The sequence below is a fragment of the Ursus americanus genome, chromosome 11 (assembly GCF_024610735.1).
Source record: "Ursus americanus isolate L20-20 chromosome 11, mUrsAme1.1.p, whole genome shotgun sequence".
In the NCBI taxonomy this organism is placed as follows: domain Eukaryota; kingdom Metazoa; phylum Chordata; class Mammalia; order Carnivora; family Ursidae; genus Ursus; species Ursus americanus.
This window is the reverse complement of record NC_142137.1, coordinates 51,182,056-51,206,230: the sequence shown is the minus strand read 5'-3', so window position 1 is coordinate 51,206,230 and position 24,175 is coordinate 51,182,056. Positions and strand designations below refer to the sequence as shown.

At 41.4% G+C, this 24,175-nt stretch overlaps 1 protein-coding gene across 1 annotated transcript in view; it reads right to left on the bottom strand.

Annotated features, from left to right (window-relative positions):
- Window positions 1-24,175, bottom strand: part of ECT2L (epithelial cell transforming 2 like) — a 65,283-nt gene that overhangs the window by 8,767 nt on the left and 32,341 nt on the right. The window contains exons 9-19 of the mRNA XM_087865528.1: window positions 20,151-20,243; window positions 18,381-18,563; window positions 16,741-16,844; window positions 14,813-14,938; window positions 10,156-10,242; window positions 7,553-7,767; window positions 6,371-6,518; window positions 4,692-4,765; window positions 4,437-4,593; window positions 3,473-3,538; window positions 1,996-2,084 (exon numbers count right to left, since the gene is read on the bottom strand). Of these exons, the coding sequence (XP_087721654.1) occupies window positions 1,996-2,084; window positions 3,473-3,538; window positions 4,437-4,593; window positions 4,692-4,765; window positions 6,371-6,518; window positions 7,553-7,767; window positions 10,156-10,242; window positions 14,813-14,938; window positions 16,741-16,844; window positions 18,381-18,563; window positions 20,151-20,243 (1,342 nt within the window). The remainder of the gene's footprint in view (window positions 1-1,995; window positions 2,085-3,472; window positions 3,539-4,436; window positions 4,594-4,691; window positions 4,766-6,370; window positions 6,519-7,552; window positions 7,768-10,155; window positions 10,243-14,812; window positions 14,939-16,740; window positions 16,845-18,380; window positions 18,564-20,150; window positions 20,244-24,175) is intronic.

The window sequence follows — 24,175 nt, the reverse complement described above, 5'->3', positions numbered from 1 at the left end:
CAAAGAAATGGAAACTCTAAGAAAGAATTAAAAAGAAATTGTAGAAATTAAAAACACTGAAATGGAAATGAATAATGCCTTTGATGGGCTCATTAGCAGACTGGATGTAGCTGAGCAAAGAATTGCTTATTGAAGCCTAAAGATATGTCAAAAGAATCTTACCAAATGGAAAAGCAAAGAGAAAAAAAGACTGAAAAAGAAAGGAAGAGAGTATCCAAGAAATGTGGGACAATTACAAAAGGAAATATCACATGGAGAACAAAGAGGAACAGAAGTAATACATGAAGTGATAATGGCTAAGAATCTTCTAAAATTATTGACAGATACCAAACCATAGATCCAGGAAGTTTAGAGAATACCAAGCAGGGTGAATACCAAAAAATCTACACCTAAGCATATTACATTCAAACTCCAGAAAATCAAAGACAAAGATAAAATCTTAAAAGAACCAAAGAACAAAACCAAAACAAAAACCCACCTTACCAATGAACAACAAGAATAAGAATTACATTGGGTGTCTCCTCAGAAACCAGGCAAGCAAGAAGAGAGTAGAATAGAACAAGTGTTGAAAGAAAAGAACCTAGCAACCCAGAATTCTGTAGTCAGCAAAATTATCCTTCAAAAGTGAAAGAGAAAGACTTGCAGACAAACAAAAATCGAGGAAATTCATTTCCAGTAGACCTGCCTAGCAAGAAATGTTAAAAGAAGTTCTTTAGAGAAAAAGTAAATTATGTAGGTCAGAAACTCAGACTTACATAAAAGGAGACTGTTACCTTCATGAATACATGAAGGTAAAATAAATTCTAATCATAAAAAACTGGAATAATCCCTAGAATGTTTCCTACTACACCAGTATGTTTAGAATTGCTGGTTTGATAGCTAGTTTCCTTCCATCATTGCAGCTCATTTCTATTGCTACTGAACAAAGACAACAAAACGAAGAAAACAAAAACACTGTGATCATGAGAAAAGTAACACAATTATATGATTTGATTTTCATTTAGAACCACTCTAGGCAAGAATAGAGGTGAAAGCATTGGGTTTCTTCCAACCACCCCCCTGACCTACACCTTTGGGAAACAGTCATTGAAATATTCATTGAAATAACAGGCAAATCCACTTTATTTCTTTTATTGGAGTTGGACAAATTAAAGGAGTTGATTTCTCTCCATTTGGTTACTATTTGTTGAGTTGTCATCTTTGCCATCAATACTGAGAACATAGCTTTGCAAACAATTTTCTAAAATAGGTATCAGCAAATTATGGCCCTACGACTTGTTTCGTAAATAAAGTTTTATTGTAACACAGCCACGCTCATTCATTTATGTGCTATATTGTTTATGCAGATTGTATTATTCGTGTGTTGTATCATTATGTTGCTGTTTTTATGCTATAATGGTGAAGTAGTAGTTGCCACAAAAATCATCTGGCCAACAAGACCTAGGATATTTATGACCTGACCCTTTACAGAAAAAGTTTGCTCATCCTTGTTCTAAAAGAGGAAAGCAGATGCAAGCTTATGGAAATTGGCACCCTCCCATCTTTTGTTCTTACACTACTGTGAGCACTGTGCAAAACAGATATGGTGAGACCTTAATATAATGATGGTCTCTTGGTGAGACCTTTTTAATACTAACCTCAATAACTACCAGGATAATTAATTGGTCTTCTCTTTCTTATAGGTGAGCAAATCACTAGTGTGATACCCACAACACTTGGATCTCCTTTCAGTAGGAAAGTGACAAATCTCAGAATTCCTGCTTCTACGCAGTTTGTGGTTCTGTCAGAGACAATGTTTTTTCTCCCATTCTATCCACTAGCTGCCTGGAATGTGAGTAAGGTAACAAAGCACCTTACATTGCTTCAGGGAAATGTATGTTTAAGTTTTCAGTCCAATACAAAGACTTGTTGCAAACTTATGTCAGACATTGTACTGGATCCCAGGTACAAGAAGAGCAAGATGTAGTCACAGCCATAGGATAGTTAAATGTTTACCTTAAAGAGAAGCTTATTGCCTCATCACAGCAGTGAAGCTGGGCTACATCTTGGACTCTAATCAGATATCTGTTTTCTTCTGATAGAGTCTATGAAATCAGAAACAAAATTAGAAACATTCATAAATTTGTAGAAAATAAAAAGTCCAGTACTGCAGAAGTGTCTTCTATCCCAGAAGCTGTGTTGAGTAGAACTCAGTTTAATTATGAAAAAGTGAATGTTTTTGTTATTGACAAAACAGGTTTTCTTCAGAAAGACCACAGAATTCACAATGAAAACTATATTTGAGGATGTTGTCTAATTTTTAAAACTACCGAAATTACTGTTTTATTTATAAATGTTTAAAAATTTTTCCTATTATTAAAAAAAAGGGGGGGTGGGAGCAGGTAAGAAGGGATTTATGAAGAAAAGAAAGTGAATGGATTGTTAAAAATTCAGAAGTTAGACCCTTGTACTGACCTAGCCATGAGATGATCACTTGGTGTGAACATGATCCAGAGAGAAGTTTGGACTCTGTCAGTTCCAAGATTTTGGACTTTTTGTAATCCAATCAACTCCACTCTCCCTACCAAAATGTGCAGATCTAAATTCTAACAAAACAGTTCCATCTTGTTTCCCCAATTTGACCAAATAAAAATGTTTCCAATCAATTGGTACTTTAATTCAACATAATTCATATATTGAGCTCCTAGTATATGCCAAACATTAGAGGACAAGTAAATTGTAGCTCATGCCTGATGGAGTTCCCACCCAGTCTTATGAACTAAAGGTTATAAAAAAAGCGTGACAGAGATGTTCCGGGTGCTGCAGGATACCCAAGACGGGGATGGAGCGGGGGGACTCACAGCTGGAGATGTTGGGGAAACTTTACAAGGAAGGTGATGATTGAACTAGATTTTTAAAGGATGAATAGTTTATCCAGTAGAGTGGGAAAAGAAGACAATTTCAGAGAAGGAAAAGCATGGGCAAAGCACAAATGTGTGGAGAAAGGCTAACATTATTGGAGAGCTATGAGTAGATTTGTGTGATTTGATCATGAAGTGGTAGGCAAGGCAGTAAGAGAGAAGGAAGACTGGGACCAGATGATATTCTATAGGTAACAACTAACAGAGGACACCTAAGGTTTTTTCAGATATCCTCAGGGCACAGAATCCTACACCAGGTACTGTGTACAGGAAGATATAAAACAATAGAAGACACGGCCCCTTTCCCCAAGGGAGGTCATGTTCCCAGAAGTACCAATCGAGGAGCTAAGACTGCGGAAAAGTTATGGGATGGGGTCAAGTCCACTTGTGCCTCTTCTCATATGCAACCTTACAGCTAGCAAGGATGTGAAATGTGAAAGCTTGCCAGCACACAGCACGCAGCAGGCATTCAACAGATGGTAGCTGACTTGAAATATGCATGTTTCCTTTCGCTAGTCACTTGACGTTATATTCATGAGCATGAGATGTGGTGAGTATTTCAGAATACGTACCGGGCATCCGCAGACGATTCTCTGTATTTCTGACAGCTGATCTTTCATACTGATGTTTTGCTTCATCTAGTAAACAAAGGGATTTTAGGCAAACTAAATAGTGAAATTTTTATACATAAAAACAGATTTAAAATATATTATGGCACTTGATACAGGGCTCAGTATTTTCATAAACTTTAATAAGAATCTCAATTTCGTGTCCCCAATGTTTTAAAAACAAAGAGGCAAGTGACAAGACTGTATTCACAAAGTATCTTCAGGGCAAAATAAGTTATCAGTTTCCATTCAGCCTGGACGCCCATGTAATACGCACATCACAACAATATTTTCAGAACGACAGTACTGTCTTCCAAGATGCTGAATTCTTTCAGAGAGTAATTACGATTGCTATACTTACTGAGGCAGAAAAGTTAACTAATAAGAAGTACCTTCCAAAACAAAGGATTTACTTTTTTTTCTTTTAGTTATCTAGAAAAATCAATCCAAATATTCAATTCCTCAAACTTTCCTATTAATAGAAGTTTTATTGCATGTATCCAGATATCTGAAACTATTCTGTCTCGTGTTGTTTGCTTTGAATAGATGCCCTTAGTGCTATAAATCACTGAACCCAATCATTTCACATTAAAAGGAGGAAAGACTTTGAAGTAAAGAACACCACAAAAGGGGCGCCTGGGTGGTGCAGTCATTAAGCGTCTGCCTTCCGGCTCAGGGCGTGATCCCAGCGTTCTGGGATTGAGCCCCACATCAGGCTCCTCCACTAGGAGCCTGCTTCTTCCTCTCCCACTCCCCCTGCTTGTGTTCCCTCTCTCACTGCCTGTCTCTCTGTCTAATAAATAAATAAATCTTTAAAAAAAAAAAAAAAAGAACACCACAAAAGGATAAGGTATTTCAGGATTTTTGAGTCAGTTCCACAAAGCATTGTAACATTTGTAAAGGACACGAACTCTTATCAGCAACCAACCTGATCTATATAACTTTTATATTTTTTGAGTTGGTCGATTGCAGTAGTCAAGTGCCCACGGTCAACATGTTCTGCGGGAGTGTGAAGCCTCAGAGCATAGAGAAGGTTAATATATTCTTCAAATCTTCGGGATGGGTACAAAAGCAGCTCTGGGAGGCTGTAGAGGCATAGAAAAGGGAACCCTGGTCACCCTCTGAAGGTCAAAGTGTGCCCTGTCCTTGGGGTGCCCCCACTGTGCATTCCCTCAGAACTTACCTCAGCATTTTGGTAACAATGGTTTTATCATGTCTCTTCAGGAAAGCTCGGAAGGCTGGTATCATTTCTCTGCACTACAGGTGAGCATTATGTCAAAATTTTACTCTATAGTATGGTTGAAAAGCCTCTGTTCCACCAGACAAGCATGATCTATGAAGCACTCAAAGCAAAAGGGTAACAACTGCATCTAACCAAAGTATTACTAGTACTACTGGTGCTTAGTACTAATATATGAAGCACACTGTATTAATTATAAAGTAACCCTATTCTGTGAACTTAATCAGTATAGACAAAATGGACTTTGCAACCAGATAGGTCTGGATTAATGTTAAAATTCTAATTTAATTCTATCTAATTCTATGTGACCCAGTCAAGTTATTTAACTTCTCTGAGCCTCAGCTCTCATGGATTGCCCTACCTACCTCTTGTCAGGCAGTAAATGCTACCTCCACAGTAAGACTATTAATAGTATTCACTGTAATACGGCTGTTAACTATGTTTTCTGTAGTAACATCATGAAGGGCTCCACTGTGCTAAGTATCTGTTTTAAAATGTATTCATTCATCACCATTAGAACACTCAGGAAGTTACCTCATTTTTCTCAGTACATACATGCCTCAAAGATGCCAGTAATGCACCAAATATTCACTGGGTGTAATATTAACAGCTAAAGTTTACTATTTATCTGCACACCCCATGCTAGTGGAATAGATATCATTATTATCCCTAACTATAACAATTTTGGTATCAATTTATGATATCATATGACATTTTGCTTCCATTCTGGTCCTAAAGGTTGGTTCTCAAAAACTGCCTTATTCATGCAACTTTCACATAATTCGGTTGTCCAGCAGTATTTAAACTCCATGTGCGGGGTAAGAATACTACTACAAAGGGAGATGTCGGAGGTCAGGAATTGTCCAGAGGCCTCCCAGCCCCCAGGCCTTCCCCTCAGGGCTTCAGTACAGACAGGTGGACACAGCCAAAGTGAATGTAGTGGACACTAGCAGAAGCTCAAGGGACTCTCTTCTGCTGCTCTCTTGACGCAAATTGAAGAGGGAGGAGAGGGCTCACTGCCATCAGAAGAGATCCCAGCAAGAGCAGTGCATGACTCAGAAGGGAGCTGAATATTCCTGCCCAGACTACATATGGCTTCCATCACAAAGGGGAAAATTATTTATCATGAACTCTCTAAGGAATGGAAGACAAAAAAATCCTTATTTCATAGTGAGATTTCACAAATTGAGGGTCCTTATTCCAAGAAACATATGGATTATTAATTCCTTTTCTCCACAAGAGAGTTGAACTTGTCAAGGCCCCAGAGGACTGTTGGCCGACAAATCAGGGCTCTCAGTCTTGTTTCTACCTCATTGTTAAACATTTTTCTATGACTGAACCACAGGGTATCTGGGGCAGATAGATGAAAGGATGGCAATTTGTGTGATTAGTTCAGTCCAACAACCAGTTCCTGGGTCCTGCCGTATCAAGCACTGTGCTAACGCTTAGTGATACAAAATTAATAAGTCCGGGGCCCCGTCCTCAAAGAGCTCACGGTCAGCTGGAAGCTAAGAGTAGGGAAGAAGTCTTTCCTATTAATCCTAGTCCTTTGGATTGCACACAAAACTTCCTTTCAAGCTCAGAAAGTCTCATTCATGCCTGGATAGTAACTCAATCATTACCTTCTCCATAGTTCTCAGAACAACTGGGTAATTGTTGAAGAAATTGGTATATGTGTTCAACTGGCTTCCAAACTTGAGGAATATTTCTCCCACGCAGTGGGCTGGGCCCCATTCCTGCAGTCTGTCTCTCAGGTTGTCTAGAAACTGCCTGCCGTATGAGAAAAGCATGCCCATGAAATACTGGCCGGGGATAACCTAGAAACTTAAAAAAATAAAAATAAATTAGTTGTCATTAGTGCAGCCTGGCAGGGCTTTTGTCAAAATCTGTTTGCCTTGACACAGAGCAGGGCAGATTTGTCCAGAGAAGAGGAGGGGTGGGGGTGTGAGGAAGTCGGTTGACTCTGGTGGAGTCTCACCTCTTCCTCTTAATCCCGAGTCAGAGCCCCAGGCTGGCCTCCACAGGGCTGTCCCTGCCTGTCCCCCTCCCATGTGGCCAGGCAGCCAGGTGGTGAAGGTTTCTTAACACTCCTCAGGGGAGAGTGCTCAAGTCACTTCAAATGCCACAATTCCCCATCAGCCCACTGCTGTAGACCTAGGGTTGTCCATCATTCAGCCATCACAGGCCGCGAAACTGGGAAGAGGCCTAGTTCAACCTCTTCCTTTTGTAGCAGCTGGGACCCAGTGAGGGTGAGGAGCTTCTGAGTTACCCAGAGGTCAGGAATGCAGAGTTACCCAGAGGTCAGGGAGCAAGAGAGTTACTGGCGGAGAAGCTCAGTTTGTCTGTGCCGCCCGTACACGTGATCACTTTTCTTTGTCAACTGGCGTACTTGAAACAATGCACGGTCACTCAGCGGACCCCCAGCCTTGGCTCTCTAAGCATAGTATCCTAGTGACCTGATGCCGTGAAACCCTTTGTGTTCTTTCCCCTTCGCTCACCCAGACACTGTTGATTAAGAACAGTGCCAGACAGCTCTCCTTCCCCTTACCTGTGAGTAAACAGTATATGGAATACAGAACCCTCAGGCACTGAGCTCCACTCCTTGAACTGTGGCCTGGAAATGAGGCCAGGGTAAGCCTCCGGGCATCCTCACTCTTGATTGCAGCCCCATGGCAAGAGCCCTCTCTTGTGAGACAATCAGGGGCTCCAAGAAGGGGCTCCTTGGTACAGATTTAGAAACAATTAAGTGTGGGCTCCTCCAATGGCAAATGGAATATTTGAAAAAATAGCTCTTCAGAATTTACCTGTTGAGACTTAAAACTTGCACAATATCAGAGAACATGATGTGGAGGTTTGCAGCACTGAGAATCGCTCTGTTCGATGACAACGCGGCTTTCAGTGGCGTTACGTAGACATCTCTCACAATTTCCAGCATCCGCACGTATTTTCTCTCGCTCTGTAAGAGCTCCCTGACCACTCTCGATCGCTTTTCAGCTGAGTCCACCTGGAGTTTTCTCTCCTGTAGAAAGGCATTAAGAACTCATAGGGAAAGCAGAATGACCCCCGGTTTACAGCCTCAAAGAGCCTGAAAGTCAGAGGAGGTGGAGAAATGACAGGCTGGTCAGGCAGTGACTCTGAGAGTCCCCCTTTGGGGTTTGCAATAAACAACGTTGAAGGGAACCTTGACAGGGGCCTATGGTGGACCCTGCTGACCACTGCTTGACTCGGTATCACCAACTAGGCCCTCACATCAGGCCAGCCTCATGCCCTAGGAGAGATGGGGCTTTTAGTCTTGGATCCCGAGGAGGGTAGATTGAGGCCCGATGTTTATCCATCTATCCATCCCTATACCTATTCAGTGACATGCGACGGGTGCTGACTACACAATGGTGGGAGGACAGCCTTGCCTTCATGGGAATGATGGTCCATGGAGGAAGCCTTTGGGTTGCCCACTCTTGATTGCTTCCCTAATTCTTTTCCCCAGTATTTTACTGATTGATTTATGGTGTGTGCTTTTTTTTTTTTTTTTTTTTTTTTTTTTTTTAGGATTTTATTTATTTGACACACACAGAGAGAGAGAACACAATCAGAGGGAGCAAGAGAGGGAGAAGCAGGACCCTGGGATCATGACCTGAGCCGAAGTCAGATGCTTAACTGACTGAGCCACCAGGTACCCTGATTTATAGTGTTTTATTGATTATCCTGCAGACAGAAGAATTGAAATGAGCTAGCCCTCTCATTATCAACTACTCTGCTTTTCACAGGCATGTATGAAACACTAAACTCATGCTCTTCTTTCAGTATTTAGGAAAAAGGACCCTAATGCGGAACTGTGAATACATTTGGCTAGGTTGCTAAATATCCTATGTTTTCTATATTTCAAAGTCCTGTTTTATCCTGTAATGCAGAGGGAATAATCATACACTGGTGTAAGGAAACTCCCCACCCTATTGCTATGTATGCTATGGAGACACATGGAGAAATTAATTTTCAGTACTGGGACTAGGTAATTCTTTTTCTTTACCATATTTTTCAAACTTTGAAAAATGAGTATCTTTACAATAGAAAACAATTATAATATTTAAATTTAAAATTTTTAATGGCCTTGTACTTGAGCCTAGAACTATTAATACTCTTAGAACACAATTTCTTCTTTTCCCTTCAGCCCTAAATACACCCCACAATGCCCCAAATAAAATATGACAATACTAAGTGTAATGCCATGTAACCTTCACCCAAAACAAATCAACCATAACTTCATGAACTGAAATTAAAATGTAAAACAAATTTAAGAGAAAAATCAGAAAACTCACTCTATGAAATACTATAAACACACTGTTCTTGGTTAAGTTTTACCTAATGCGTTAAAAAAAAACCACAACAACATTTGCATCCACCTGGCAGCTGACTTGGAGCCCGTATTACATTTTTATGTGTAAAATTTTTTTAGATGTTGGAGTTCTCCAACATTTATAATCATTTTGGATTAAGGTTTCAGTTGTCAAAACTTTCATTGTTGTCTTAAAACTAATGTCAGGTGTTATGACCACCAGTGAGACGAGACACTATCATATTCCCGGCACGACGTGAACCCCCTCTTCCTGGAGATTCCGGGGGTGGGTCTGAGGGTGTGCGGGCTCCCACGCCACGAGGTCCACACCGGCACTGCGCGCAGCAGGTGGATTCGCCCAGCGTGTGGAGGGGCTGGGGAAGGAGCCCCGGGGCTGAGTTTCGGGGCCCCGGGATTCAAGTCTCTTTCTCCCCTGGCTGTCTGACCTTAGGGAAGTCAATTAAGTGTTCTAACTTGAGTTCCTTATCTACAAAAGGTGGTTGCTAATGCCTACCTTAAAGGATCCTGAGAAAGAAAATACGATGAATTCGCAAACAAGGGATGAAGAAAGGTGAAAGGGCGTGTGTGTGCTGTGTGCTAGGGCAGGACAGGACCAAGCCTCTGCCTGTCTGCACCCTCCTCCCCGCACTACCCTTTGCAAACAAAGGGCAGGGCCCTGAAAGTTATATTGATTATACTCAGGCTTTGAAGTCAGACCACCAGTTGGTGGGTCAGTTAGAAACTGTGACCCTTTATGTCCATGGGCCATTTCTTTAAATGCTGTCCTTGTGTCATTTTAGAAAATCAGAGTAGCACCAACATGCCTCTTGCTCCCAAGATGTTACACTTAACATCCTCTTGGTTCCACTTCTTTTCAGACCAGCACTTACTCAAAAGAAAAATTGACCTGTTGGATTCCCCCCTCAATTATATTTAGGTGTTGTTTTTTTTTTTTTTTCAATTCCCCTTAAGGGAAACTTTCAAGAAAAAAAGAACTAACCAGAATAAAGACTGAAGCCTTTTTTTGGTCAGGGGCAAAACAAATGGAAAATTCTCACTGGATAATGATTGGCTTACCAGCTTAACCAGCATCTCCAAATCTGGATCGTTTTTGCTGAGACTTGACTTTGTGTCCTGAGGGTTGTCTTCTAGAACATTTCTTTCCTGAGGATTCAAGGCAGACTTGATTATTTGGGGACAGGCCTTGGGATATCTGAATGCCCAGTGGGTGCTGTGCCCACAGGAGGCCTCCAGTAGCTGTCTGCCCTCAGCCTCAACCACACTGTACCCCAGACACAATGAGTGAAGCACTTGGCAAATGTGATGCCTCTCTTAAATTAAATCTTATGTTAAAAAAAAATAACCTTTAGCTTCCTAAGAACTACATTATACTTGAGGAACTAAATTCAGGGCAGCCCCCTTTTCCCCTGGGAGGCAGGGGACAGACACTCAAGGAATCCCACAAATTCCAGGCTTCTGCCTCATTCTGTCCCTTGTCAGCTGAGGGCAAATGGCTTATCTAACTTTTGAAACTGCCAGAAGAAAAAGCTCACAGCACTTTGTAAAATCCACCCCTTTTTTTATCTAATGAAAATGTGTCAGAAACAGTTCACATGCTCTCTCTAGACCTGTTTCCACATTTAAATATAGCTTAGTCTTTCTTCGCTTTCCTTGTTAGTTGTTCTTGTGGCTTCCATATAAATTAGCACATTAAAAAAAAATGGTCCTGGGGCACCTGGGTGGCTCAGTCGGTTAAATCCCCCGACTCTTGGTTTCGGCTCAGGTCATGATCTCAGGGTCTTGAGATGGAGCTCTGCGTCAGCCTTCATGCTCGGCATGGAGCCTGCTTGAGATTTCCTCTCTCGCTCTCCCTTCCCCCCATCCCTCAGCTCTATCTCTCTCTCAGAAAAGGTAGTCCCACCTGCTGCCGTCAGGTCCACTCTAACAATGGAGCGGTGGCCCCGCGTTTGCGGTGAGAGCGAATGGATGATTCCCGGTCATCACGGCTGCCCTTCCCAGTCAAAGATAAAACCACGCACGGTAACCCCTTGAGATCTAGGGGTGAGACTGGGAAAAAAACATCAACTGACAGCCAAGACCTTTTTGTTTCACCTTCACTCTCTTCCGACAAAATGGAATTTTTATTCCGTATGTGCCCCCGTCTTTACGGCGGCCTGAAGCCTTTGTCTAAGAGCCGCGGTCCCCCAGCGCCGCCGGCGAGCTTCTCCCTGGCTGCCCAGGCTGCCCACCGTTTCTTTCCTCCCCCGTTTGTGGCTGTCCCGCATCAGCCTGGCGTGCACTGATGCTTAGGGGGCGCGGGGACCTACTTTGAATTGTGACCAGGTCATTCAAAGTCTCTATGAACGGAGCACGCTCTCTTCGTTCAGAATCAGCACTAGCTGGTTATTTGTAGAGAGACGTGATAACTTCGAGCCGTTGGTGGCGACACCAGGAGTTGTGGAGGCGGAAGTGGCTGCAGCCATAAGATGAAAATTAAATTCAAACTGGCCCGAGATTAAGAGAACTCAGTCCGTCCAGGGCCGCATGTGGATCTCACCGGTCAGGGAGAGGTCTTATCTAGGCCGCCACCCTGTTGTGCAGGCTCACAGGCGTGCTCGCGCATGGCAAGTCAGGTGTTGAGCCGGCCCCCTCGACCACCCCGCTTAGGAGGAACCTGCTCGCTCACCCTGGGGCTTCGGCTCACCTCTGGCTCAGCAGCAGCCATCTTTATTAGATATAAATTTTTCTTTGTGGATAGGAAATTGATTTGGCATGGTAATTTTATTTGAATATAAAAATAGCAAGTTTTCTCATTGTATACTACCCATCTACTTTTTAAATTTTTACAGACTTTTTTTTTTGAAGAGAGAGTGAGGAGGGGCCAAGGGAGCCAGAGAGAGAGACTCTCAAGCAAGCTCCAGCCCAGCGTGAAGCTTGATCTCACCACCCAGGGAGGAAAGAATGAAAGTGTCTTTCAGAGGAAATGCTCCCAGTAACCATTCTTCTAGGTGTCAGAGTTTCCAGAAGTGATTCTTGCCAATTGTCTGGTCTTTCTAATGTAAAAGAAATACTTCAGAGGAGGAAGCACTGATCCTTTTGTCCCCAATGTTTCCTTCAAGTTTTCTTGCTTCAAAAAGGAACATTTCGGGGTCTGTGTGTCTGGGGTTGGGGGGTGACTGCTTCACCCTTAGGAATAAAGGGGGGTGGAAGAACTCCAGTAAGGTTTCCAGGGAGTCAGGAATGACACAGATGTTGTGAGGACTTCAGAAGAATTTGGACCCCATGTGATGCGGAGACATGTTGGGCATCCCCTTTAGGGAAGCAAGAGGAAACCAGTGATTCTAGAGCCCTGAGAGCTGTTTTCCAAAGGGTTTCATAGACTGAAGGATGGATGGAGATAACATCCACCTTTTTGGGAGACTAATCCCCAAGAATCTTAAAAGATAACAGCTGCCACAATAAGGCAAAAGGCCTCTGAGAAGCAGAAAGGGAATCTTGATTAAATACCCACTTTGGTGTTCCCATTCCCTCCTGCACATCCTAATAGGCAACAATCAAGCCGTGTCATCTGTTTCTGTGCAGCCTTTGTGTACCTTAAAGAGTGTCTATGTCTTATTTTGTTGTCTGTTCCAGGGTACAACACAGTGCCTTGCACGTGGTTCATTCCTGTAAATCTTTAGGGAACTGAACTGAGAAGTTGGGGGGGCAGAGTTAGCCTCTAACTGAGAAATTGTGATGATTAATTTTCTGTCAACTTGACTGGCCATGGGGTGCCCAGACATTGGGTCAAATTACTCTGGGTGTGTCTGTGAGGGTGTTTTTTGATGAGATTAACACTGAAATAGGTAGGCTGAGTAACACAGCTTGTGTTCCCTAATGTGGGTGAGCCTCACCCAATTAGTTGAAGGACTATAGAATGAAAAGCCTCAGCCTCCCTCAAGTAAGAGAGAGTTCCTCCTGCTTGATAGCCTTCAAACGGGGATGTTGGCTTTTTCCTGCCTTTGGACTTGAACTGAAACCTCAGCTCTTCCCTGGTCTTGAGCCTGCCAGCTTTTGGACTAGAACTGTACCATTGGCTCTCCTGGATATTTCCCACTTGTAAACTTGCCCTGAAGATCTTATGACTTCTTAGCCTCCATAATTATGTGAGCCAATTCCTTATAACAAATCTCTTTGTGTGTGTATATTTATATATATATATACACATACATACATGTATATGTGTATCCTATTAGTGTATATGTATACATATACATAGTATACTATATGTATATAGTATGCCATATATATGTACATAGTATACATTGTATAGTATGTATATAGTATACTATACAATGTATAGTGTATATAGTAGTATATATAGTGTATATACTAGTGTAACTTATCTTAGTGTATATATATGTATATATAATATACACATAATATAATATATATAATATACATATAATATACATAAAATATATAATATATATTATATAATAGATAATATATTTTATACATATACATATATATAATATAATATATATATACATAAAATATAATATACATATATATAATATATACATATATGTATATAATATATATGTGTATATATATTTTATATATATATATATATATATATATATATATATATATATATATATATATCTTATTTGTTCTGGTTCTCTGGAGAACCCTGATTGGTACATGGTCTGTGAGAGTTTCCTGAAAAGACATATTTAGGGATGGGGGCAAGCAGGGCTCTGGCTTATCGAGGGCTTAGATGTCCCTGGAAATGTGTTAGGAATCTTCTTGGAAAGAAAGCCTGTACTTGGGAAAAATAAATCAGTTTGGCAGGGAGGACGGTTAAAGCAAGGGTCCTTCTCTGGTAACGTCCGAGGGGTGGCTCTGCATACCTGCAGGCCTGTCATGTTGCTGAATGAGTCTGCAGCGGTGGCAGAGGGAACATTGCCACCAGCAGCCCTCCTTGTTTGCCCTCCCCTGCACTGTGCTATCCTCTAAAGAAGTGTGATCAGAGGCTTCCAGAATATTAGGTTAATAGGGCAACAAATTACTTGTCTGCTATATAGAACTCACAGATCTATTCCTAGTAATAGTTCCCATGGGGGTGGGGGTGGCATCCCCCAGCCTTCGATCAGCCTAGAGGTGATTTTTCTATGAGCATCACATGGTTCTGAAATGACATTTTCATAGAAACCAGCTCTCTGAATGACAAGGCAATTTTCAGTGTTTTCTGAATCCTGATTATTTCACTGAACCAAGGACAGCCGGATTCTGAACATACTACTGGCAAAATTATTCTGGTTTGCTTGAAGAACTGGTTTAAAGCCCACTTTTTTTCCTTTTATGAATTGGAATCTCAACTAAGAAAAGAAGAACATGCCCTTGTTTCACCAAAAAGTGTCCTAGGCTGCAAATGAGAACATCTCTGTAGTCTGTCCCAGGACCCCACTGAGTGAGCGGCTCGCTGCAAATGGCTGCCTGTCCTCCCGCCGGAACCGTGCTACTCCCGCCAGTGACGCAGCTTCCACTCTGAGGTGCCTTAAATGTCACTCTTGTTATGACACTACAAGACACCCTTTTTTATAACAATCCATGAAAGGCAAATTCTTAGGAGAAATGACAAGTTGAAGGCTTTCCAGGTAGAATTATCAGTATTGTTTATGAATTTCCTAACCACAGGTGTCTAACTGTACAGTGAAATAATGGCATAAAATTGCAGCAATCACTTTACCTTCAGGAGTAAACTGAACGCTGCCTTTGGATCACATTTTGTTGGAATAACGTTTTCTTCAAAATCCTTGCTCCCTTTACCACATTTCTTCAGCAGAAAATCTGACAAAAACTCCAGAGGTTTGTCCTAAAAAATCCACCCCCCCCCCCACCAAAAGAAAAAAGAAAGAATTTCCAGTTAAAACATTCACCCGGAATACAGGTCAATACTGGTGCAGCAGAAAAGAAGACATATTTTTAGTAGCGTTTTCTTCTTTCTACCTAATTAAAAGTCTAGAAAACAAAGTATTATTCAAGTAAAGTCTGTAATTGGGACTTTGTACTTAATCTCGGTTCTCTTATTGTCACAATCCCATTAGGATGCCAAGGTCTTGTGGGGAAGGTCTCAAAATCATCAGAACCAAAATGGCCCAAAGTGGTCCACGTCAGTCTTGAGGCCAGATGAGGAACGGGGACAGGAAGGAGCCTGCTTTATCTGGGGGGACAGAAGCCTAGGAGAGTCCCTTGCAGCAGGATGACAGAACAGCCTAGGTCACCCCCACATATGGTTCCCTCTCAGGCTACAGGTTTGAGCACCAGCAAAATTACATCATACAAGAGTATTTTTAAATAGCCCGGTTGGTGGTAGTACACTGAACCTACACCAAACACGTTTAGTAATTCTTTGGTCTTTTAGAGACGGTCCAGGATCTTTCAAGACCTCGGGGTCATCCCTGTGAACATCCCTGATCATTTTATCAGCAAAGCTCCCCGGGGCCTTTACTCCCCGGGCTGCTGACGGGTAGCTAGAACAGTGAGGGGCTGGGTCTTCAGAGAAGACAAATCATGGCTAACAGCAGCTTCTCAGACTCCGCGCTGTGCACAGCTAACTCTGGAGATGCCTGCTGCTTACCCAGACAGCCAACCTGAAACCAGGGCAGACCCCTGGTGGATAAAGAGCATGTACAAAGACGATGTTAAATTCATCCACAAAGTAGAATTACTACAGTGGAAGAGAGGGGTTGAGAATCTTACAGTGGGAACTAAGACCTTATGGAGCACCAGGGATACGAGTATCATCCCTAATCCTATCCTGTTCTCAGTTTCCCCACAGCAGAGCTGCATACATAGTTCATGGTCCTAGAGCCTTGCCATTGTCTCGGGGCAGATGGGCAAACTGTCTCTCCTCACTATTTCCTGATGTGTAGACTGACTTTTCTGGGACAGTAACCAAGATGGTTTCTGAAAAAAGTGCTTCTTCACACTTCCCCCATGCCTGTCCCCAACCAAATTATTGATTTGCTTATTTCTGTTCTTTTGTGTTCTCTTTCCCTTCCTCTCTCAGCTAGCCTTTTTTGCCCTTCACCAATTTCTATCTGGTTTCATGCTTTCTCGGTTTTCCTATCATACTATTAGTTGTTTAAACTGTTGAGTAATGTTTATGTGAAACATAAAGCCACTAACATGTTGTTTAAGGAAGTCACTTCTGACTGAAATTAATCACAAGATGGAAAACAGTGCACAATGTAAATACATTTTAAATAACCCAGAAAATTTTCCTATTTGTCTATTTTTCAAAAAAGATTTTATTTATTTATTTGAGAGAGAGAGAGAGGGAGAACACAAATAGGGGGGAGGAGGAGAGGGGGAAGCAGGCTCCCGGCTGCCCATGTGGGGCTCCATCCCAGGACCCTGGGATCATGATCTGAGCTGAAGGCAGATGCTTAACCGACTGAGCCACCCAGGTGCCCCTATATTTGTCTATTTTGTGTACCTAATATCTTGAGCCCAGAATCTCTCAGTGGCTGTTTTTACAACCTGATGTAATTTCTCGGAGGAATTGTGTCTCCTAAGGGATAAACTGGTTAAAAAAAAAAAAAATCGGCACAAACTAAAAATGTACTTAAGTGTTAGGTTGTTAAAGTTTGCTTTTTTCAAAGAAACACTCACAGAATTATCTTTTGAAAGTTCCATCAATCCATCTGCCAGAGTTTGTGTAATTTCTTGGTTATTCAGAATGTTAGCCATACTCATGTTGTCAAAAGTAAATTGCCCTGTAAATATATAAGGCCATATGCCTTGTAATTAATTTATGTAAGAGATGTGATCAAGAAGAAAACAACTCATTCCTCACACTTGCTTTTTAGTGGATTAAAAAATGTGAAGCATAAAAATTAAAATTCTATTATGCCATGGGATTATCCACTATGATAAAATATAAATTGAGCAAGAGTAACTAAATGTAAAGCATATTAAAAAGTGCCCACCCTTGTAAAGCTGGTATTAAATAGAATCTATAAATTGGACAATAAGGAGAGAACATGTGAAAATAAACTTCATAAGTTTAAATTTTAGATTTCATTTCCACCAAAACTTCCTCCTCACACCCCTGTATCTTTGAGTTCAAGACTTAAATACTTGAAGTCTACAGCAAATAACATACAACCATAGTTACACAGATATCTTCTTATATTTTTTAATATTTTGAACAATGTGCATTTATATGCAAATAATTTTATTCCATCTAACTTCTCATTTCTTACAAATATCATCAAAAAATACTTCTATCCTGAAAAAAGCTAATTTTTCTGCTTTTCTCTTTGGTCCTTAAAAATCTATGAAAAAAACCAGGAGAAATATTTTCTCCCTGTTTATAGCCTTATAACCTTTTTAAAATATTGGTTGAACATCTACTAATGTGGTCAAGCAGATAGTATATAAAACCAAGAAGACAGCAACCTGTTTTGGAGGCATTTATGTAAAGCGATGTAGGACATATATTGACAAAAATATCTACATGCATACTTGTGCACTATAGCTGTTGTGTAGACAGTAATTGTGGCAACAGGATCTTAATAAGAAGCAGGACAGAGAGGGAAGAAGGAAATAAGACAGAACTAAATAATGACTTGATATCGAGGGTATTTTAGACAGATGGGAAGAGTTAAGAATAAATTGAGTAGATAGTTAAAGATGGAGGTGGTGGTCATTTACCTAGATGATAAATAAACAAAACAAACAAAAAATTTCATTTTAAAGAACGGACTGATTAAGGGGAAGATCTGGTTGATGCCGAAAAAGGCTTCCAAGACTCTCTTGTGATAGATTAGTCATGAGTAGGGAGTGCAAATGGGACGATAAGTGATGTCCAATAGGCTCAGCAGAGGACTGTGGAGCCCACCACCAAACTGAATACTTTATATAGAAAATACATAGAACAATGTAATTAATGGGTGCTGTGTCTAAGAGGAGCTTAACTTTTAGAACAAATGGTGGTGGGAAGAAGGGCAGAGCCCACTGGCTTAGCAAACACTTGGGGAGTTTTGTCTAGGTAACCCACTGACTGGCACAGGATTAGTAAGACGCTACTATTTAAAAGGAACTATCTTCAGCATTTGGAAGATGAATGTATTTGTTGTCAGTGGATAGTCATTACATTTGAAAGGAGATATGAAAAACAAAGGAAATAAGGTTTTACTGAACAGGTATAGAAGCCAACTTCTGCCTGAGCTGTTCCTAACCTTGTATTCACTCTAGAAACAGAACAACCTTCGTAATGAACCTGCAACAGAAGCAGCAAGAGTTCTTACCTATTATCCTGGCACTGACATTCTTTTGCAACTCCTTGAAGAGAGGACTTAACTGTTTCCTTACTGATTTCAAGGTGTCTTCCAGAAAGTCCGTGAGACTGGCCCATGTCTGCAGCTTTGAGTCACTGAAGTAAATGGAACAGGGAGCCCTTTCCCACGGTCGTCCCAGCCATTCACTAAGAACTGACATGATTTTCTCGTTTTATTATTGAGGGCTGGAGCACAGATGAAAGAATTCTTCTTGTTTACGGTACCAAAAAACTTAGTTGTATTTACAGCAGGCTTATTCTCCTTTCTCATTAGAAGACTAAGAGAAACACCCATCGTCTGATTTCAAAGGTAAAATTAGAAGCTCAAGAAGGACACAATGAATAATTTCAAATGCCTATCTATTCTTTGACAGATAAGGTTAACCTGTTACATTTCAAATCAAAATTAAATAGCTGCTGGGTTTGTATATCAGGAAGCAGAGTAGGCAAGAATATGTTGCTTTTTCTTTACGTACTAAAATGAATATACAAGAAACCCCACTCTGCCTGGTTTCCCCACCATGCCATCCAAAGTCATCTTGGGCTAACCAGCCCTGTGGCTTCCTTACATCATTTCAAGCTGCTCTCTCTCTCTAAATATCTGTACATGACTGTAGTGGGTGCTTAAGGAAGTTCTCTCCTTGAAAGTCAATTACTGAATGCTGGGGCGTGATAATCTAATTTCCTGTCCTCAGTGGATAGATAGACTTATTTGACTCCCCTTCCCCCATTCTTATTGATAAACATGTGCAACTCTTTATAACATGATTTTCTAGAAGAAAACTAAGAAGAAGAGAGGGAAAAGGAAAATGAGCAGACGGAAGAGGAGACAGAGTAGGAGAAAAGGAAGATAGGCCACCCCATAAAGAACAGTGTTTGCACCCTGCTCCACCTTGCAAGGCTGCCGTCCTCTCTGCACGAGGCCCAATGTGCTATCTATCACTTAGTAATGTAGCTATAGAGCTAAAATTAAAAAGTGACTTTTGCTATAAAAATCTAGCAGGTCAATGTGCTTTTTTGTAGATACGTGGAATCTTTTCCCTTACAGGGTTCCAATCATTCCAGTTCTCCCCAGGCTTGAAAGTCCCTTGGCATTTGGGATTAGAGACATCATGCTTTACATGGTTTCTACATGGCCCCAAAGCCCGTGTCATAGGAGGCCAGGGAGTTTTAAAGGGGAAAAGGGTTCTCGTTACTTTAGCAGAGTGGTGTGGTTCTCCTGTCGGTCAGCCAATGTTACATTTGCATTTAATATCTGCAGCTTTAGTATCTAAATGAAACTTTGCTTTCAGGTGTATATTTTATCTTTGTTTTTCCTCTCAGATCATGCAATTGAATTGAACCTGAGCAAGCCCCTTCACCATCTCTTTATAGCTGCAATTCTTATTTCCAAATGAAACTATATTGATTCTATCTCCCTAAGAAGAATTATTGTTGGTACTTGTTATTTCTTTAGATCAACAACTATACATCTTTAATTATTTAAAATGATGTTTTCAACAGAGTTTGTGTACATGATGGTTTGAAGCAAATATTTGTAATAAATAATCCCTTTCTAAGCACATGAAAGCGCGGTGGGAAGTGACCTAGTTTGGGTAGTGACAGCATTCCTTTCGAGAAGGAATGGAAGACAGTCATTGGCATGGGCCAGAACTGGTATTATTAGCTGTGCTTTGTCTTTTGGTGACCATGGAGTTGTGGATGTTCCTGGGAACTGTGGTCAGCCCCCATATACACTTACTGTGTTGGTAAGAGCCAGTTGCAATGCCAGTGGGGGCAGTAAAGAACGTGCCAGTTAGTTGAGACAGCTGAGAAAGAACTTCCATTCCTGCCTCTGCAGAGTTAAAAATATTTTCATTAGTTTACTCATAGGTTTTGCCTTGGAACAGTTACATATTGCTTAGGAGCTAGGCTGGCCAAGAGAGGCCACTAGGATTTCTCATCTTCAATTCAAATCCCTCATGGAACTGTCCATAAGCACTCTATAGTTCATCCCCAAGTGCTGAAGTCTAAACAATTAATGAGGACTAAACAACAGGGTGGAGGGACGGGGCAGGAAGGTTGACCTGGTGCTTATTTTCAAAGTTGGAATCCTCAGGCCAAAGACAGAGAAAAGTCTATATATATTTTCTAAAATAGTCTGACTCAAAGGAGAAGTCTCATCGTAAGAGGACAGATTTAAAACTGTTGAAACTGTTAAATACAATGGTCAAAATTTAGTATGGCATTAACTTCACTCCTTCTTCAGTGACACAGCATGAAGACTGAATTCAGCATATGGAATGAGTTATTTTGAATGAAACTAATATATGGGTTATATACTTTCATTCTTTGTGGTCTAAGAATAAACAATTACTCCAAATTGCTTGGAACAAGATGGCAGTGGCTGAAAGTTTGGGATATCTCTCATTTACTGGGGTCTAATCGTTTAATTGGAGTGGATCAATGAAATTGAATAGAACCCATAGGTATACCTACATATATGTAGTCAATTGATTTCAGCAAAGATGCAAATGGAATGCACTGAGACAAGGATAGTCTTTACTAGGAATGGTGCTGGAAAAATTAGATATCCATATGTTAAAAAAACACGAAACTTGAACCCATACTTTTAAAACTGTATAAAACAAACAAATCCATGGATCAGAAATCTAAAAGTCAAAATTATAAATAATTTAGAAGAAATTCTTTATTTCTAAAATAAAGAAAATCTTGTGAACTTTAGTCAGATAGTGTTCAGATAAGACATTGAAAGTGTAACCTATAGAAGAAAAAAAACAGATAAATTTGACTTCACAAAAATTAAGAACTTCATCTCTTCAAGAGGGACTGTTCAGAGAAGGAAAACATAAGTCCCAGGGTGGGAGAAAATATTTGTAAATCACTTTTCTAGAATACATAAAGGGTTCTCAATAAGAAAACAGCCTAATTTTAAAAATGAGCAAAAGATTCGAACAGACACTGCCCCAAAGAAGACCAATGAATGGCAAATACGTGCATGAAAAGATGTTCAGCATCATCAGTCATGAGGAAAATGCAAATTAAAACCACAGTGAGATACTACTGCACACCCCCTTGCACGGCTGACAGTAAGAAGACTACGGACCCGGTCTGGGGATACTGCGCGACCAGAGTTCTCATACATTGCTAGTGAAAATGTAAAATTGCACAACCACTTCGGAAAACAGTTTAGCCAGTGTATAAAAAGTTAACACCTATCATAGGACCCAGCCATTCCACTCCTAGGTATTTATCCAAGAGAAATAAAAGCATATGTTCACAAGTAGGTTCATTGCAGCTTCCTAGGTTAAGACCCGGGAACTGGAAAGAACTCAAGTATCTGTCAACAAGTGACTGAATAAACACATTGTGGTATATACGTACAACGCAGTAATTCCCGGCAATAAAGAAACACGAGCCATCGATACAAGCATCGAATGGATGAACCTAAAATAATTCTTCTGAGGGAAGGAAGCCTGACAAGAATGCACATTGTATGATTCCATTTATAGAAAATTCTATAAAATACAAGCTAATACATTGTGAAGGAAAGGAAATCAGTGGTTGGTTCAGGATGGGGGTGGGGAGAAGCAGGAGGAAAAAATTGCAGAGTGGCATGAGGAAAATGTTGGGGGTGGTGAATATATTCATTATCTTGATTATTTTACGGTTTCACAGGGTATGTGAAAATTTATCCAAATGCACGCTTCAGATCTGTACAGTTTATTTTGCATCATTTATACCTTGATAGAGCTGCTTGAAATTTTTTTAGATTTTATTAGTTTTCTTATTTGTTTGAGAGACTGTGAGTGAGCAGGGGGAGGGGCAGCGGGCGAGGGAGGGAGAGAGACAATCTGCAGCGCGCTCCCCGCTGAGCAGCGGCCGCAGGAGCTGCACCTGGAAACTTGGGAGAAATGAAAATTCTCAGCCCCCTGCCAGACCTACTGAGCAAGAAGTGCTGGGATGAGACCCAGCAGTGTGTACTTGAAGAAGCCTTCCAGGGGCCTCGAATACATGGTCGCACTGGAGAACCGCGGGTATGGTCGGCGCAGAGGTGTATCGAGGTGAGTGTAGACAGGTGAGGCACAGTTTATGGTCTCTCTCGCTCTTTTTTTAGCACAGCACCTGGTACTACAGGTGTTCCTGATTTAATAGGAATGACCCGATGAAGAAGAGGGAGGGGTGAGGCTGTTGGAGAGAATTGAACGTGGGAATGTGGTCGTGAGGAGGCGAGAGGGGGTGGGATACAGAGCCCAAGGGGGCGCTTGAGCTCTGATTTGAGCAGAGCTGCTTCTTCCATCGTGACAGCAGGGAAGGCAGAGAATGAAGGTAAGAGGTGGGGGAGGTGGTGAATTTGGAGGTGGGGGGAAAATTCGCGAGTTTTCTCAGGGCAGTAAAAGGTGAGGTCAAGAGCTGAGAGGGAGGTTCTTGAAAGATCGGGGAAGGAGGAGAAGGGATGACTCAGTCATCTCAGAGGGTGGGAGGGCTTCACCGAGGGAAGGTGGTAGGGTCGCTTGTCGGTGCCGCAATCCCGTTTGATACTTACGCCGGCAGAGCCCGGTTAGAGTCATAAGAGAAGCCATGGTACTGTGCTCACCACAGCTGCCTCGGGGCAGGCTGGCAGCGAGCGAGCAGATGGTGGGGTTTAAGGAGCCCTGGAATGTAGCCCGAGGAGAGACAAGGAAGTTCAGATTCTTTGCACGAGAGTAATGATAACGATGAACCATTAGATCCAAGTTTAAGGAGGAAGGAACCCAGGACGAAGGCAGGGTGACAGAGGGTGACAAAATGGGAGTGTGTGCATTGGAGGTCTTGAGGCAAATAGCTGACAGAGTAGGGATATTTGAAACATGGGTGTTTGGAACATTTGGTACATGTTTTGGAAGTGGTACTCAGAAAAATGCTGGAGATCAAGCTTTCAGAGGCCGTACAGCTACCGGGGATGACAAGCTCTTGGAGTGATGCCTGAGGTGGCAGTAAAGAGAGTTTTGGACTAAAAAGCTGGGGGGGCGCCTGGGTGGCACAGCGGTTAAGCGTCTGCCTTCGGCTCAGGGCGTGATCCCAGCGTTATGGGATCGAGCCCCACATCAGGCTCCTCCACTATGAGCCTGCTTCTTCCTCTCCCACTCCCTGCTGTGTTCCCTCTCTCACTGGCTGTCTCTGTCGAATAAATAAATAAGATCTTAAAAAAAAAAAAAAAAAAGCTGGGGCCTTTCATCTAAACCAGGGTCTTGATGGCTCGTCCGGGTGGAAATTACATTTGACGAGGATTTTGGGGATGATTTGGGGGCCAAAATCGTGGTGAGAAAACTGTCGAGTGCCATCAAGTTTCACTTGAGACAATTTTTATGTCACCAAATCTATTGCTCTTCTCCCCTTTAACCCTTATTCTTGATTCCTTCCAATGCCTTACTTTCCCAAATCCTTTCTTTTTCTTCTACTCCAGTTAAAAAATTTGCTTTGCAGGGCATCTGGCTGGCTCAGTTGGTAGAGCATAAGACTCTTGATCTCAGGGCTGTAAGTTTGAGGGTGTAGACATTACTTTTTAAAAAATTGCTTTGTTCTCATTGCAAAAGTAATACTAGTTCATTACAGAAAATAGGGACAAATAGGAGATAAAAGAAAAGGAAAAAAATAAAAAGAAAGAAAAGTCACTTATCCAACTGTTCTTAACACCTTGGTATACATCCTTCCAAATCCTCTTCTATACATGCTGCCCTCCCCACACACATGCACAGGTGTTAAACAAAGGAATCACACCACCCA